General features: G+C 42.9%; 1 protein-coding gene across 1 annotated transcript in view; it reads left to right on the top strand.

Annotated features, from left to right (window-relative positions):
* LOC136052854 (prostaglandin F2 receptor negative regulator-like) overlaps window positions 1-14,775 on the top strand; it is a 96,195-nt gene that overhangs the window by 46,869 nt on the left and 34,551 nt on the right. The window contains 1 exon segment of the mRNA XM_065743281.1: window positions 13,712-14,077. Coding sequence (XP_065599353.1) covers window positions 13,712-14,077 — 366 coding nt within the window.

The following is a 14,775-nucleotide window of genomic DNA, read 5'->3' as shown; positions in this document are numbered from 1 at the left end:
CAGAATGCCTTTGGCCTTCTTGGCCACCTGGGTACACTGCTGGTTCATGTTCAGCTGAGCATTGACCAGTATCCCCAGGTCCGTTTCCTGTACACAATTTTCCAGCCAGTCTGCCCCAAGCCTGTAGCATTGCCTGAGGTTGTTGTGGCCAATATGCAGGACCTGGCACTTGGTCTTGTTCAACCTTGTCCCGTTGGCTTTAGCCCAGCAATCCAGATCCCTCTGTAGGACCTCACTGCCCCCAGGCAGATTGACACTTCCAGCCAACTTGATGTTGTTTGCAAACTTACTGAGTTTGCACTCAATGCACCAGGTCATCAATAAAGATATTGAAGAGGACAGGCCTCAGTACGGACCCTTCAGGAACACTGTGACCAGTCGCCAACTGGGTTTAACTCCATTCACCACCACGCTCTGGGCTCAGCCCTCCAGTCAGCTCCTTACCCAGCAAAGAGTGTACCTGTCCAAGCCATGGGCTGCCAGCTTCTCTAGGAGAATGCTGTGGGAGAGTGTCAAAGGCTTTGCTGAAATGTGCTGTTGCTGATGCAATGGTTATTTGCAACTTGCATTGTCTTCTTATGCTGTATGTGTGTGCTGATTCAGGAGCCTGCAAATGGCTGCTGTGCTTTCTGGTGGAATGAAGTTTGGCTTTGGAGTCTTTTTTTCTGTTGTAAAATTTACTCTGGGTCCTGCCTGTGCTTCTCAGTATAGCAAATGTTGGGATGCCTAGGGTGCATGCAATCTGCTGTCTGTTTAAGTGCAAGCTGATTATAAGTGTTAGTTACAGAATCATTTCACAAGTCTAAGTTTCACCCAAATAAACAGCTCCTTATTTTGTGTGTAGATGGTCTTACAAGCAGTGTAACCCTAGGACAGCTCTGCAAGGAGACTGGAGCAGAGAAGGAAACAAGTGGTTTCTCTCTGGGCTTCTCTCAGAAATTGTTTTCCCTTTCTTGCTGCTTTAACATTGTGTCAGTTCTACCTGCCTTTCTTTCCTATGTGGTGCCCCCAAGAGCTCCCTCTCTTCTAATTTGAAGAGTTACTTGAACACTGGGTATTCTTCCATTTCTTTTTCTTGCCTCTCCTCACCACCTAAGGAGCAAGCAGTGTAAAAAAATGTTATCTCCTCTGAAGCTGGAGAGGGAGCAGTGTGACACCAAGCATCCATTTGGCCTTGTGTCATGCCCCTGGCAGCAGTCAGGGCTGGATGCTTAAGGAAGTATGAGCACCCACTGTGGCCATCCTCTCACCCCCATCTGAATCTTAGAGACCTCCTAAGTTAGTGATGGTATCCTCACATTTAGCCTCAGACTTTTCCTTATAAAGCCTGCTGACCAGTGGGCTTTGCATTTGTCCTCTTGAAGTTTCATTTTCTGAAATGTGCTGGGTGAGAGTGCGTATTGGCTGATCTATGACTGTGTGTTAACTTTCCCTTTCTCTTTTTTCACCTGTGATGCTGACCTTCCTGTATGCAGCATGCCAATGACAGCAGCAAAGTAAACACTTTCGAGATATATTTTTTAAAAGTGAGAGTAATGGGAAGCATTTTAAGATGTGTATTTAGGCATGCTTATCTGAAAATTAGTAGCTAATGGCTGAACGCCAAATACTAAGATTACAAGAATTAATACATAGCAATGCAGTCTTTGCTATATAGCTACATGTGGATTTCTTGAATGTCTGATACCATAAAATTCTTCCTAAGCTTAAGGGTATGTGACGTTCTGTAGTGCTATGTGTTACTGTGTACACAAGAGAGGCTATTCAGTATTGATTGTAGAGAAAAGAGTAGATACTATTGCAAATGCTTCAAGTTAGTAAAAAAAAAAAAAAGAACAGTGAAAACTTGCTGCCCTGTAATGTAAAAGGGAAAAAAGACTTTCCATTTGTGATAGAGAACAAGAGTTGACTGCTTGACTTCTTCAGCCAGGCACTGAATTGATGAGCTTCACTGTTTTGCTACTGGAGATAACAAAATACCTGCACTGAATGCAGGGCAAGTTTTTTAGAGGTGATGGAGGGCTTGAGGCAGCAAGCTTGAAATGTTACAAAGACTTGGCTCCCAAGGTTAATACTCTGTTGTTTTTTTTTTTTTTCTTGAAAGTTGAGTCTTTTGATTTCTTGAACTAGCTAACTTTGCTCACCAGAATTGAGTGTTGTGGGTTTTTTCTTTTCTTTCTTTTTTTGCTTGCTTGCTCTAAAAGAGACAAGTACAAAAGTACAAAGGATTTTGTTTCTTTCCAGTATGGGGGTAACTGGGAGCAGAGGTGCACCAGGTGTGAGTCTTGAGGTAGTTCAGCTCTCTGCAGATTTTGGAATCCTTCGTGTGTTGCCATGTGCCCATGCCTGTCCACCCATCCTAGCAGGTATCCTCATTTTGCTTGGTCTAGTTAAGGTAAACAGCAGCCTTATTACAATGCCGTTTCCTTTTGTGTCAAGAACAGCTTTCTAGAGGTAGAATTCAAGGAAAAGGCAGGTAATTACACAGCAAATTTACCTTCAGATTCTCAGAGCCAGTGTTTGCTGGCAAGTTTTCAGCTCTTGCACTCTTTTCAGAAGCTTTTGGCTGTGGAATTTGTTGGGCAGGGTTAAGCAGCACTGCAGAGAGTGGGTGGTTTTCATATCTGAGGCATACACGTGTTGATGGCTTAACTAACATTTATGACTTATGGAAGAGTTCCCATTTCCTCATTGAAATTCTGGAGTTAGACATGAGCAGTCCTTTAAGTATCCTTCGGGAGGAGTGTGCAGGCTGCATCTTCATTTCCATTTTGTATGGGGTTAGGATTGAATTTGTGAGGTGAATCTTCTTACTGTGCACCTGCTGTGCTTCAATTGCCCTTGAGTGTTTGGCTTATGGCAAACCCCCAGCATAGTGAGGCTCTGGAGGCCTCAGCACCAGCAACCCCTCTACCTACAGTCTTTTCTCCTTTGAGACTAGCTGCTAAAGTAGGTAGTTGTGCTAGTCTTGTGAATTTGTAGATGGTGTGCTATAAGATTTTTCTGTATTTTAAATCATAAAATTGTTTGAGTTGAAAGGGACCTGTAGAGGCCATCTAACCTAACTCCCCCACAATGAACAGGGACACCTACAGCTCCATCAGGTCCTGTTCAGCCTGAACTTGAATGTCTCCAAAGGCTGGACATCCACCACCTCTCTGGGTGGCCTGTTAGAGTGCCTCACCACCCTTACTAAATAAAAATTTTCCTTTAAATTCAATCTAAATCTCCCCTCTTTTAGTTTGAAACCATTTCCCCTTGTTCTGGCACAACGGACCCCACTAAAGTGTCTGTCCCCTTCCTTCTTGCAGTCCCCCAAATATTGCTGAAGTAAATAAATGGAGTGTCTTGTGTTGCATCTACTGTCTAAATACTGTTCTCTCAGTTTTCAGGCATCTTAGTGCAAGGAACCTGATTTAAATGATTTAAAAGATTTAAATGTTGTTGCTTTTGAATTTTTTTCTGGTGTCTCTGTAACTGCCTGTGTTGATATATAAAGTCTCTTTCAAACAATGGAGAGTGCTGTGGCATGCCTGTTTCAGAGCCAGCTGTTTTGCAGACCCATCTGGGGATAATTTTATTTAATGTTCTGTGAAGGGTTACGCAGACCCTGTTACAGACCTTGACCTGAGTCCCTGTGCATCGTCTTGATGCTGTTTAATGTCCCTGACCTCTTGTTTTTTTTTTTTTATCTAAACCCCTTCTCCTTCCTTTTGCCAACCACCCCCCCCCCCCCCAGTGAAAAATATCTCTTCCTGAGGCTGGCAGGGATAATTTAACTTGTACGTAGTTGGTGGGGTTTTTTTGTGGTTTTTTGTTTGTTTGTTTGTTTGTTTTAAGTGCTAGAGACCAGATCAGCTGCCTTTTCTGGGGCAGGAGAGTTTCTCATAGTCAGTCCTTAGCAAATAACAGAAGCTGAGCCACAATGAGTATTGTAAACACCTTGCACTCCTGTTCTCAGTTACTGAATTAGTTATGTAAACCTTATATTAAAGAAGGAAGAGCCCTGGTGTGTCTTAAATCATGCTCTGTGTGTACACGCATGCGTACAGTTCTTTCTTGTCTAGGAGAAAAATATCTGTGCTCCTAACTTGCAGACTCTATAGAGATTAGCATACTAAACAGTGTTGCTCTGCATGACCTGAAATTGGCTTTGAGTGCTAATTGGATCTGTGGGTTTTGAGGGGGGGGGGGCTGGAAGACATTGCCCTCTTGTTTTCCAAGTTGCTGGAAAGAGCAGAGATGTGATGGGGGTATAGGTGTCTGTATGGAGGGAACTGAGCTCCTGAGCTACAGGACTACCAGCTGATAGAACTGAAGCTGTCTCCTTTGCATTTGCTTTTGTCTTCTTTACCTACCTGTGCAGATCTTTCTATTCTCATCTTTATGTGTAGAAACATGATGATGATACTGTGAAATGAACACCGAGTTACATTACAGGCATTCCTGGTTTCAGTTTCTAACAGTTCCTGTTGTCGTGCATGCATGTGCTGTAGTTGGTAATCTGTCCAGGTGTACCTTCTACAGCCAAATCTCTGGCAGTAGCCATGCTCCTGCAATTGGCTGTGTGTGCTGACACAGCGCAGGCATTCATCCCTGTTCCATAACACCTGTTCTGTGTGCATCTGTTGTTGGCATTTCTAATGTGACTTCTTGCTTGGAGATTATTTATGTTGAAGATAGACCGTTAGATGATTAAATTACAGTTAAAGAGGATTACTCAAACACTGAGATCCATCTCTCCATGAGCTCCTATGGCTGCAGATCAGTTGTCAAGCACTGAGCTGGAGTGTGCCAGCATCATATGCTGCCATGGCCAGAAGTTCCAGCAGCCTTGCTGACTGCTCACTGCCCTCTGTAATCTCTCACAGCAGTTGGTGCAAGGGGAGTGAAGCTGTCCTTCTGGATCCCAAACCCACCAGAGTTGGTGAACCTGACATGGGTGTTGGGATTCTCCAAGTGGTGGCTGCTGTCTACTGCAATCGAGCTTGGCTCTGGTGCTGGTTTTACCAATGTTTGCGTGGTGGCTTCTCTCATTTCATCAGTGGAATGCTTGCTGGGAAATTTGCCTTCATAAAAGCCTTCATTCTGGATTTAGCACTTCTTATATTTTGAAACATGGTTATTGGCTGTGGAAATTACCTGACAGTAAAGATAACTGGAAAAAAAAACAACAAAAAACCTGCTTCACGCCATTAAAAGCCAGTATCTACTGCTCTGGAAAGAATAGAGGTGAAAATAGTGGAGATTGTTTTGGGGAGAGGGGAACCGGGAAGTGTTCCAAGATTTCCCTTTTAAAATGAGCATTTAGTGAAATAATAAATGTGTGAGATTGCTATATGAAATCATGGAATGGCTTGGGTTGAAAGAGACCCCAAGGATCATTGAGTTCCAACCCCCTTGCCACAGGCAGGGCCACCGCCCTCCAGATCTGTAACTAGGTTAGGTTGCCCAGTGCCCCCTCCAACCTGGTCTTGAATGCGATATGTACATGTTTTAAATAGTCTTGTGACAAACATACATTTTCCTACATTTTCCATCTTTTCTAGGTGCCACATTATGTTTAAAATCACGCTGATTGAAAAATTTATTAGCTTTTATAGTTTAATATGGCCTTGTCTTGGATGTAGTTTTTTTTCTCTTGTGTTGAATTTTCATGCTCAGTATGATTTTACTTAATGCAGATTTAGAAATGATTTATTCTAGACTGATCGTTTTCTCAAGTAAATCCAAAGAAGGCTCAGTTCAATGATAGAGGTATGCTGCATTCCACACAGAGCGAAGAAGATGGTTGGTCTCTGCCCAGAGGAAATAACAATACAGAGCAAATGGATTTGGGCTGCTCTGCTTGGTTCCAACTGCTTTGGGAAAGATCTAAGATAACAGATAAGTTAATGATGTTGGGGAATAGTGTTAATTTTAATTCTGTATATTCCAGTTTGAGGACTTCTTTAATATTGGTAAATGTATGCAATCCTTTTGAGTTTGAATTAATGTTATTTTTTTCCCATGACCTTCCTCCCCACGAAAGAAAACATGGAGATATTTTTGAAATGGCATTTCTGCAAATATTTGCAGACTTGCTTCCAGCTCAGCCAGCTCTTTGGCTTTGAGTTGCGGGCTTTACTGCTTTGTCAACTTTTTTTCTTAAAATGTAATGTATTGAATATCTCCTTTTGCAACACAATTTGCTTCTGAGGCAGAACAGCAGAAAATCAGCCTGTCTGCCGTGGCAGTTTCATACCAGTTTCAGAGTCCCTTCACTTTCTGAGTCTGTTGTCACCAGGTAGCCTGAATGGAGCGCTCTGGCAGGTTCAGGCAAAAATGGAGTTGTGTGAGAATATTTGGAGAAAAGTCAGTGAAGAACATTAGCATGGGCTGATCTTTCAGGTGAGATAGGAAGAATCAGCATGTTGACTCTTGCATTTTGTTTCTTTTTTTCTCTCATTCCTCCTTTGCTCCCAGCTCCATTTTGGAGACTTGTCAAAAGTGGTTCGTTATCTTTAGCTGTTTATCTTCAACTGTCAGTCAGCAACAGGAAAAGGAAATATACATCGTATATGATACAGTTGTTTGACATCCAGAAGAATCTAGAACACAGTATTCAGTATTATCTCTGCCTGTTAGGTGTTTCTGTTGGGACTGGTGTTGCCACAGTTTTCTGCCTGCATAGAGTGCTCAGTTTATCAACCCAGCCTTTTGCTTTACATAGCAGGGAAAGGTTTATATGTTTCCCTTCTTCCCCTGCATTCCCATAGCATACCTATCCTTGTTACTGGTAAGCAGCACTGCACTTTGGGATCTAAGCTGTCTGCAGTGAGTGAGAGCTCTGTTGAATTAGTAGTACAACAAGTGGTAATGGCCTCAAGTCACTCCGGAAGAGTTTCAGGTTTGGATATTAGGAGAAATTTCTTCTCAGAAAGAGTGGTGAGGTACAGGCTGTATGGGGAGGTGATGAAGTCACTGTTCCTGGAGGTGTTCAAGTGGAGGTGGCACCGAGGGGTATGGTTGGTGGGCATGGTGGGGATGAGTTGATGGTTGAACTAGGTGAACTTAGTGTTTTTTTCCAACCTTAGTGATTCTGTGGTTCTATCACACATGCAGCCTGTTTTCTGCTTTACCCATTTCTAGTGTAGTTTATGGTTCCTTCTACTGAATGTTGTAGCAGAAATAGTTTCAGAAGCACTTAGGGGAAATTCCTGTAGCTCATTTTGACAGAGTGGGTTGTTTGCTTGGGTGGATGAGTTGGCAGTCTGTTGGCCTTCAAAAGGGTGGAGGGGAAGTAGAGTAAGATGCTTTATTCCTGATAACTGTGAGATCATCTGAGAAGGCAGCATCAAGAGGGACAGTCAACATAGCAGGGGCAGAACAAGGAAGGAGGGTTTTCTTCTTGTGATTCAGTTAAGGTTTTCTAAAATCTCTTTAGCCAGCGTGGATAGTAGATTTAGTGTATTTTATATGATGGAGTACTGTTTTATTGCTGTCTCTAACTTTCTAGGTAACACTTTTTGTCTGCTCTTTCCAGATTTGAACTTGCCAATGACTTTGTGTTTACCCAAAGGAACATCATCCTGACACTCAGGTTGGGCAGAAAAGTCAGACCTCATTCTCTGAATGTTCATCTGGCCCATTGTGATGGTGTGTTTTGCATATCTGGAGTGTATTAAGAAAGGGAAAGAAAAAAACAAAACAAGGAAGGGGGACATGGAAAATCCGCTTTTTTATTTTTTTTTCTGCTGAGCTCAGTTGGCTGTCTCCCTAGACTTTGACTATAAACAGAAAGTTTATTGAAGCTCTCCTCTCCATTGATGACACATAGAGCCTAGGTAACTAGCCAAATAAGGCAGCAAACATGTAATGCAGCTGTACAGAAGGATTTTTAGAAATGAAGAGATGCACCATAGAATAATGAGGAACTGTGTCTCAGTGAAATCCTTGATGTTTGCTTGGGCGCATTTGAAATCACTTTTCTTGAGGGAAAGGTGGGGTGAATGAAAAAACAGTAGGTCATTACTGTGCTGCAGGAGATGTTATTTTAATCCTTTTCCACGAATCTTAATCCATGTGGTATAGGTAGAGACGGACCCCAGCTGTGAAGGTACTCATTTTTTCACCCGGTGCTGGAGATGTGGCTTTTCTGAGGTCTCTCAGATGGCATGGAGATTAGAGCAATCCAGCAGCCTTGCAGTTTGATATCGTTTCTGAGGCTTCACTTAAGATGCAGTATGCGTTTCTTCATCCTGATAGAGATAATGGGTTTTAAGCAATTATACCCAGGCTAATTCCTTTTGATAAGAGCTCTCTGTTATCTAAAAAAAGAATCCTAGCTGCCTGGGAAAGAACAGTGTAAATGTCTCTCTCATGAGCTCTTTCATTTGCTCTTCTCTGATATCTTCAGATGATGCACTGCAGATCTTTCAAGCCATACAAGTCTACCAGTCTTTTTTAGGGTAGAGGGTATTGCAGTCAGGGAGGTGTAACAGCAGTGTTGCACTGCAAGGTGCGGAGCTCTGTCTGCTCCAGGGAGACTAGTACAGTGATTATGGTTTAGACATCAGGGATACAATTGATCTCTTTTATAGGAGCCCTATGTTCCTTCCCAGTGCAGGCTGTTTAGTTGTAAGGGACGGGTTGCGTCTGCTGATTAGGATGATCTAAATTTTGTAATATGGAAGGAGTAACCAGAGAGCAAGAGCCTACTATTGTATCTAGGATACGTCCCAGCCCCTACTGTGTATCTCTTTGGACTGGAAAGAAGAGTGTGATGTTGGTGCATGTTACGCAGGGATGGTAAGAGATCTCGCTTATCTGCTTCTAAGACTAGTAAAGAAATTTCAATAGTTATCTGGATTTCTGGTAGCTTAAAAAACTATAATTTCTTGTATTCTGCTTGATCTCCCTCTTGTCTTTTTCTCTTTTACATGATCAGTGTAGGATAGAAGATTTAATTGATAGCATTTAAAAATGTGTGCGTGACTGTTATCTTAAAGCATCGTGCTGTTTATGTAAATGGGCAACTTCTAGGAAAACCATGTTATATATTTAAATACATATGTATTTTGTTAACAGCACTGAAAGGTTTTCAGACATCGTAGATGTAGTTGTTATATTTCCTGCTTTCTTTCTCCAAGCTAGTCACATATTGCATTCTTGATGTGGAGCTGCCTGATGATAATTAAAACTGGGACAGAAGGCAAAAAAATAAGGGGGAGATTGGTGATAAGGATTATAATTTCTCCTACTGGTGTGCTTTCGTTTTCCTTCCCTGGAGAAGGGCCTGACTGCATGGCATTCTGCCTGTCCTGTACCTGGCAGCTGGCTAGGAGAAGTGCTGAGTGCTTCCTGCTGGAGGCCTGAGCAGCTCTTCTCAGAACAGAGAAAGGGGATTTGTGTGGACATGTCTCTGGTAGGACAAAAATGATGCAAAACAATCAAACTCTTTCTTTTCTATTTCTCTCCTCTGTTCTGGGAAATAGCTTCATGCACCACACACACTGTAGTTAATTAAACAGGGTGTTAAGCTGTTCATGCTGGGGAAATCCATTGTTCTTTCTCCAGTATGGTGTGAGAAGGGTTGTCCTTGCTCAGCTGCCTCCTTTAGACAGGGCTGCAGCAAAGTGGTACCTAGGTGGAAAATAAATGGAGGAATTACCAGAGGAAAAATCATTAGCACTGGCTGCAGAGTTGCTTGTGGCATTTCCTCCTGTCATAAACCATTGCGAGTTTGAAAGGGTTGCTGTATTTCCTTCCAAGATATGATAATATTTAGTTGGCAAATGAAACAACCTTTTGTTTGGAAAGCTCTTCTGAGATGCCTTTGGGATGAAAGGCATCAGCAGCGTTGTCATTACATCTCTTGTGACTGCCTTGGTTGAGGAGCTGGACTATGTGAGTCTCGAGTTCTTAGTCTGAGCCAATTTACTGAGTCTTCAGCTCTTACTTTTTTGGCTTTAATTGGCTTCCTACTGCATGTCACATTGCATTTTCCTTTGGAAGGTGGATGTAGAAAGTCGACCTCCTTCTCTGGGCTGCCAAGAGAACATGGTTTCTTATTAGACAGAGCTGTCTTAGTGTGGGCTGGAGGCAGCACCTTGTTTAAGAGAGCACTGAAGCAGAATTGTGTTCTTTGCAATAAGAATACCGTCCCAGTCTTGTGAGCAACTCCACAGATTACTTCTTGTCATGTTCTTTCACAGATAAAATAAAGATACATAATTGGTGTGATGACGAAGCTCCTAGGAGATTTTATCAATGATAATGTCCCTAATGTAGGAGGAAATCGCCACCAGCTCTTCTCCTAAGGAGCTTGTTGAAAGTTTGAACAGAACAGTTGTTCTGTAGGTCCTGCATGATTTTGCTGCCTTTCTTGGCTATCCTATAAGCAGCAGGTTGCTATGTGATGCACTTGGATTGGCTTCACAACCTATCTACTCAGTCATCTACTGTCCACATTCTGTTTGAAAGGATTTTAGGTAATGACAGCAGTGAGATGTTGCCTCTAGATGATGGAACAAATTTAAGTACTTCATGCAGTATTGGTAGGGAGCAAAGACTAACTCAAAATTGCATGGACTGTGTCTGGAGTATCTTGCCTCTATATTACTGATGTGTCAGTCCCCAGTTTATTGTTATATCTTAATAGTGTCCTTTGCCTTTTGTTTTGGAAAGTAGTTTCTTGCAATTTCATCCAGTGATCTGGTAACTGTAAAAATAGTTTGTCATTTAAGCAATTAATCTTGTACTCAGACAGTTTGGATGTCCATGTTGATGATATCAAGCCAGTTATTGAGCCCCCAGTAATTACACCTTTTTTTTTTTTTTTTTTTTTTTTTTTTGCAGTATCATAAAGACCACCATACTAAATTGTTCCTGTTCTCTTGGGTTTTGTCACTAATGTATACACTCTTCTGTCCTGCTCCATCTGTTTCTACAGCTAAATGGTATTCAGATTAATTCATTAAGAACATGTCACCTTATATTAACATTGAAATATATTAGGTGTCATAGAAAATAAATGTTCCCAGTAAATTTACTGAGTGTGAAGATCTCATAAGAAGATTTCAGAAGAGCTGAACTTTGCTCTGGGAAGATGGAGGCTGGGGTTTGTGAGTCTAACACTGGGCACTGCAAGAACAAAATATTTGTTAAAAGCTCCTGTTCATCTGCCAGAGCAAAACAGAGCTTACCTCTTGCCAAGGTTGGTGTCTGTAGCTCAGAGCCTTCTGCTGCACTTACATGAAACATGGTAATCTCTAATGCACAGTGAAGAACGTAATACTTGTTTAGCAGCTAGGGACACTCTTCTGTCGATTGCTGCAGGACGAAAAGCAGAGCCCTGGATTCATGGCTTGCTAGATCCTGAGCCTCCTGGGTCACCTTGAATGGCAGCTTATCCCTGGAGTATCTGCCCTATGCACACTCCTCCTTACCTGTAGGCACTCAAAGCACAGCAGCTGCTCTGCATTAAGTTCATATCCACTTAACTTGCAGTGCTGTCTCTGTGCTTCTGCCTTGCAAGTCCCTGTGCCCCTATCTTTCCTTTGCGCCTGCCTCCTCTTAGAAAGATGCTAATCACCCCTGCCTTCATTTAATGTCAAAGAGTCTTTAGTGAACTTGGAAGGAAGAGAAACAGAGCTGTCTGTGCTAATCTCAAAGACAAATGTGTTGCCCTTGCCGCATTAGCCGTGCTTTTGTCACCTCTGGATTGGATTAGTGCAGTGCACAGTATGTAGGTCTGCAGCTGAAGGCGCATGCAGAACTGTGTTGTCTGCTTGCTTTAGTGTCACTGGAGAGCATTTTCTAGGGAGAAGACAGTGTTCAAGAGCAATGCCCTCAGTCAGGATCCTGAGCTGACTTCTTGTACTGGTCTGCTCAGAGCTGCTTTGGCTGGCAGGCAATGCTTTAAAGTTTACCAGTTGTTGTTCCTGCTTTCTGTAAAAGGACAACTTGAAGGTTTGAACGGGGCTAGAATGTAAGGCTGGGTGAGAAATACAGTAACTGGAGCCTCTCAGCTGTCTTTGTTTTTTTCTTGGTTATTTTTTCATATTCTAGATTTTAATGTATGGTGCTTGTGCTTAGAGGTGTGCCCTTAGATGCCCGTGACTGAGAACAAGATGTAGACAGTTGAGATTTTTCCTTTTCTGTTCACGATGGGAAGATGCAGACAAGTCCAGCTTCCTTATTAAGATCAGTCAATCACTTGCTCAGGTGCATAACTGTTTTTTGAGAGGGATATAAGATCTGTTTTTAATGCAGACTGGGGTTAGTATAATGAAAGAGTATGTCCTATGTTGACTATAGAACACCACAGCAATCAGGAAGGTGAACTTATAGGAGTGAGCCTGTACGTACGACCAGCCTGCAGAGCAGAGTGTGCTAGGAGTTACCTGTCCTTATCAATTGCAGAGGTAAAGACTGTGTCAGTCCTTGGTTCAACTGTTTGCTTAACTGTAGTTGAGGACCAAAATCTGCTTTTTATCTTGTAATTTTACTCAGTGCATGCAGATGCTCACGTTGTTTTTAGATACCCACAAATGATCTTGATTCTTGAACACATCCCTCTGAATGCTGCTCTTTATAATAGGTTGCCCTGTGGGTGGTTCCTCTCCATGGGAGCAATTTCTTTGCCCAACCTGGCCTGGCATGATGGCTCCGAGCCTCTCTAGAGCACAGTTTTGAGGTACTGAATACAGCAAGAGATATGAAAGGAAGGTTCACCACCTATATCAATGTGCATGTTGCTAGCTAGCGACTTTCACGGTGTGGCTGGTGAACTGGAGCAGTTATGAGAAACTGGACTTCACGTGTGCATGTGCTGTTTGTTTAAACCTGATTTTGCTTGAGTCATAACCCAGATCAACCTAGTGGTCCAACTGCTCTTGATATTGCTGTGGTGGTCTACTCGCTTTTAGCAAGATCTGTGTTCAGGCTTCTGTTTTGCTGTACTGATAAAATATTTAGTTGTGGATATGGAGCTAGTGGGATGTCTTTAGAGTTTTGTTACACCTCTTTGGAGATTGGGGTTAGGTAGTACCACTCTCTCAATTAAGTTTCTATGGCTGGAACTATGAATCAAAGCAGTTTGCACTTCAGGGAAGTGAAAACCTGCCAAAATCTAAGCCCAGCTTCTGTGGTTATCCTTTGAGCTACAGAGCCAAATGGACCAAGTGCTCCTTCTGTGTCTCTGCCAGATCTTCTGACTAGTTTAAGTGGTTCACACTTTTGCCTGTAGCATGATGCATTGCCTTGCCAGCCTTCTGCAGAGCTCTGCCATTGCTCTCCAATCCTTTTACTTAGACAGTTTCTGTCTACTTAGATGGACACAAACTGAACTCCGTGTTTTCCTGTGCTCTGAAGGGAGCATGCTCTGTTCCTGCTCCCATATTCTGAGACGTCCACCAAAAAGGAAGTGTGTGTTGGAAACAAGTGTGGTTACAGAAGTCCATTCAATTACTCTCTGTTGATATCAATAATTCCTTTAAAATTCCTTACTAAATAAGCAATGAAATAAAGATTACCCGCACTAAAAATGCTGTTTTTATGGCTACTGTTCCTATGAGAATAAATGTTAATAGGAAAGATTGCTCATAGAAGTATTACCTTTCTGAGAATTATGCCCAACCTTATTCTGCATTGCTCTTTTTTGTCAGAGCCTAACCTGGTAATTCTCTTGTTAACTGTCTGCTTTCTCTCTCCTTACACTCCAACGTAGCTTTCTGCAGAGGACGTATTGTGAGGGTGCCCAAAGGCCCTCTTATTCGAGTCGTGGGCACGGAGGTGGTGATCCCTTGCAGCGTTAGTGACTACGATGGACCCAGTGAACAGAACTTTGACTGGGAGTTCTCCCGGGAGACTGACTTCTTGAGGATAGTGAGTACCTGGGATTCTACATTCACCTCTGAGGAGTACCAAAAACGCGTGGGCCGCGGGGATATCAAACTGAGACGGAGCAGCAACGATGCTGTGGAACTCGTGATTAGAAACATCCAGCCAGCTGACCAAGGGATATACAAATGCTCCACGCCCAGCACTGATGCCACCGTTCAGGGAAATTATGATGCTGAGGTCCAAGTGAAAGGTATTTCTGAAGAGTGAGGTGTGCTCTAAGTTTGTTTTTACTATTGGTTATAGACATCTCTCTAATAATGTTGAACTCCAGTTGCTTATGAGCATTGTGATTTCTTTTTTTCTCTATTAAGTTCTCCTCAAGGCAAAATCCAAAATTGAGAATCCTCTCCCTTGCTCTTCTCCTTTCCTCCTCCCTCTCCCTTGCTCTTCTCCTTTCCTCCTCCCTCTCCCTTGCTCTTCTCCTTTCCTCCTCCCTCTCCCTTGCTCTTCTCCTTTCCTCCTCCCTCTCCCTTGCTCTTCTCCTTTCCTCCTCCCTCTCCCTTGCTCTTCTCCTTTCCTCCTCCCTCTCCCTTGCTCTTCTCCTTTCCTCCTCCCTCTCCCTTGCTCTTCTCCTTTCCTCCTCCCTCTCCCTTGCTCTTCTCCTTTCCTCCTCCCTCTCCCTTGCTCTTCTCCTTTCCTCCTCCCTCTCCCTTGCTCTTCTCCTTTCCTCCTCCCTCTCCCTTGCTCTTCTCCTTTCCTCCTCCCTCTCCCTTGCTCTTCTCCTTTCCTCCTCCCTCTCCCTTTCTCCTTGGTAGAGGCTTTAACTTCAGATAAAAACACAGCTTGTGTTCTCTCTTATTTATAGCATCATCCATGAATCTGTGCGTATGAAGGAAGTGATCTTCCCTTTTCTCTTTCACATGTTGTTTCTGCAGTCATGTTGTAGCC

The sequence above is a fragment of the Cyrtonyx montezumae genome, unplaced genomic scaffold (genome assembly GCF_038088225.1).
Source record: "Cyrtonyx montezumae isolate F1298 unplaced genomic scaffold, pur_monq_1.0 scaffold_3, whole genome shotgun sequence".
Classification (NCBI taxonomy): Eukaryota; Metazoa; Chordata; class Aves; order Galliformes; family Odontophoridae; genus Cyrtonyx; species Cyrtonyx montezumae.
The sequence above is the reverse complement of the archived record's forward strand: the minus strand, read 5'-3'. Positions and strand labels throughout refer to the sequence as shown.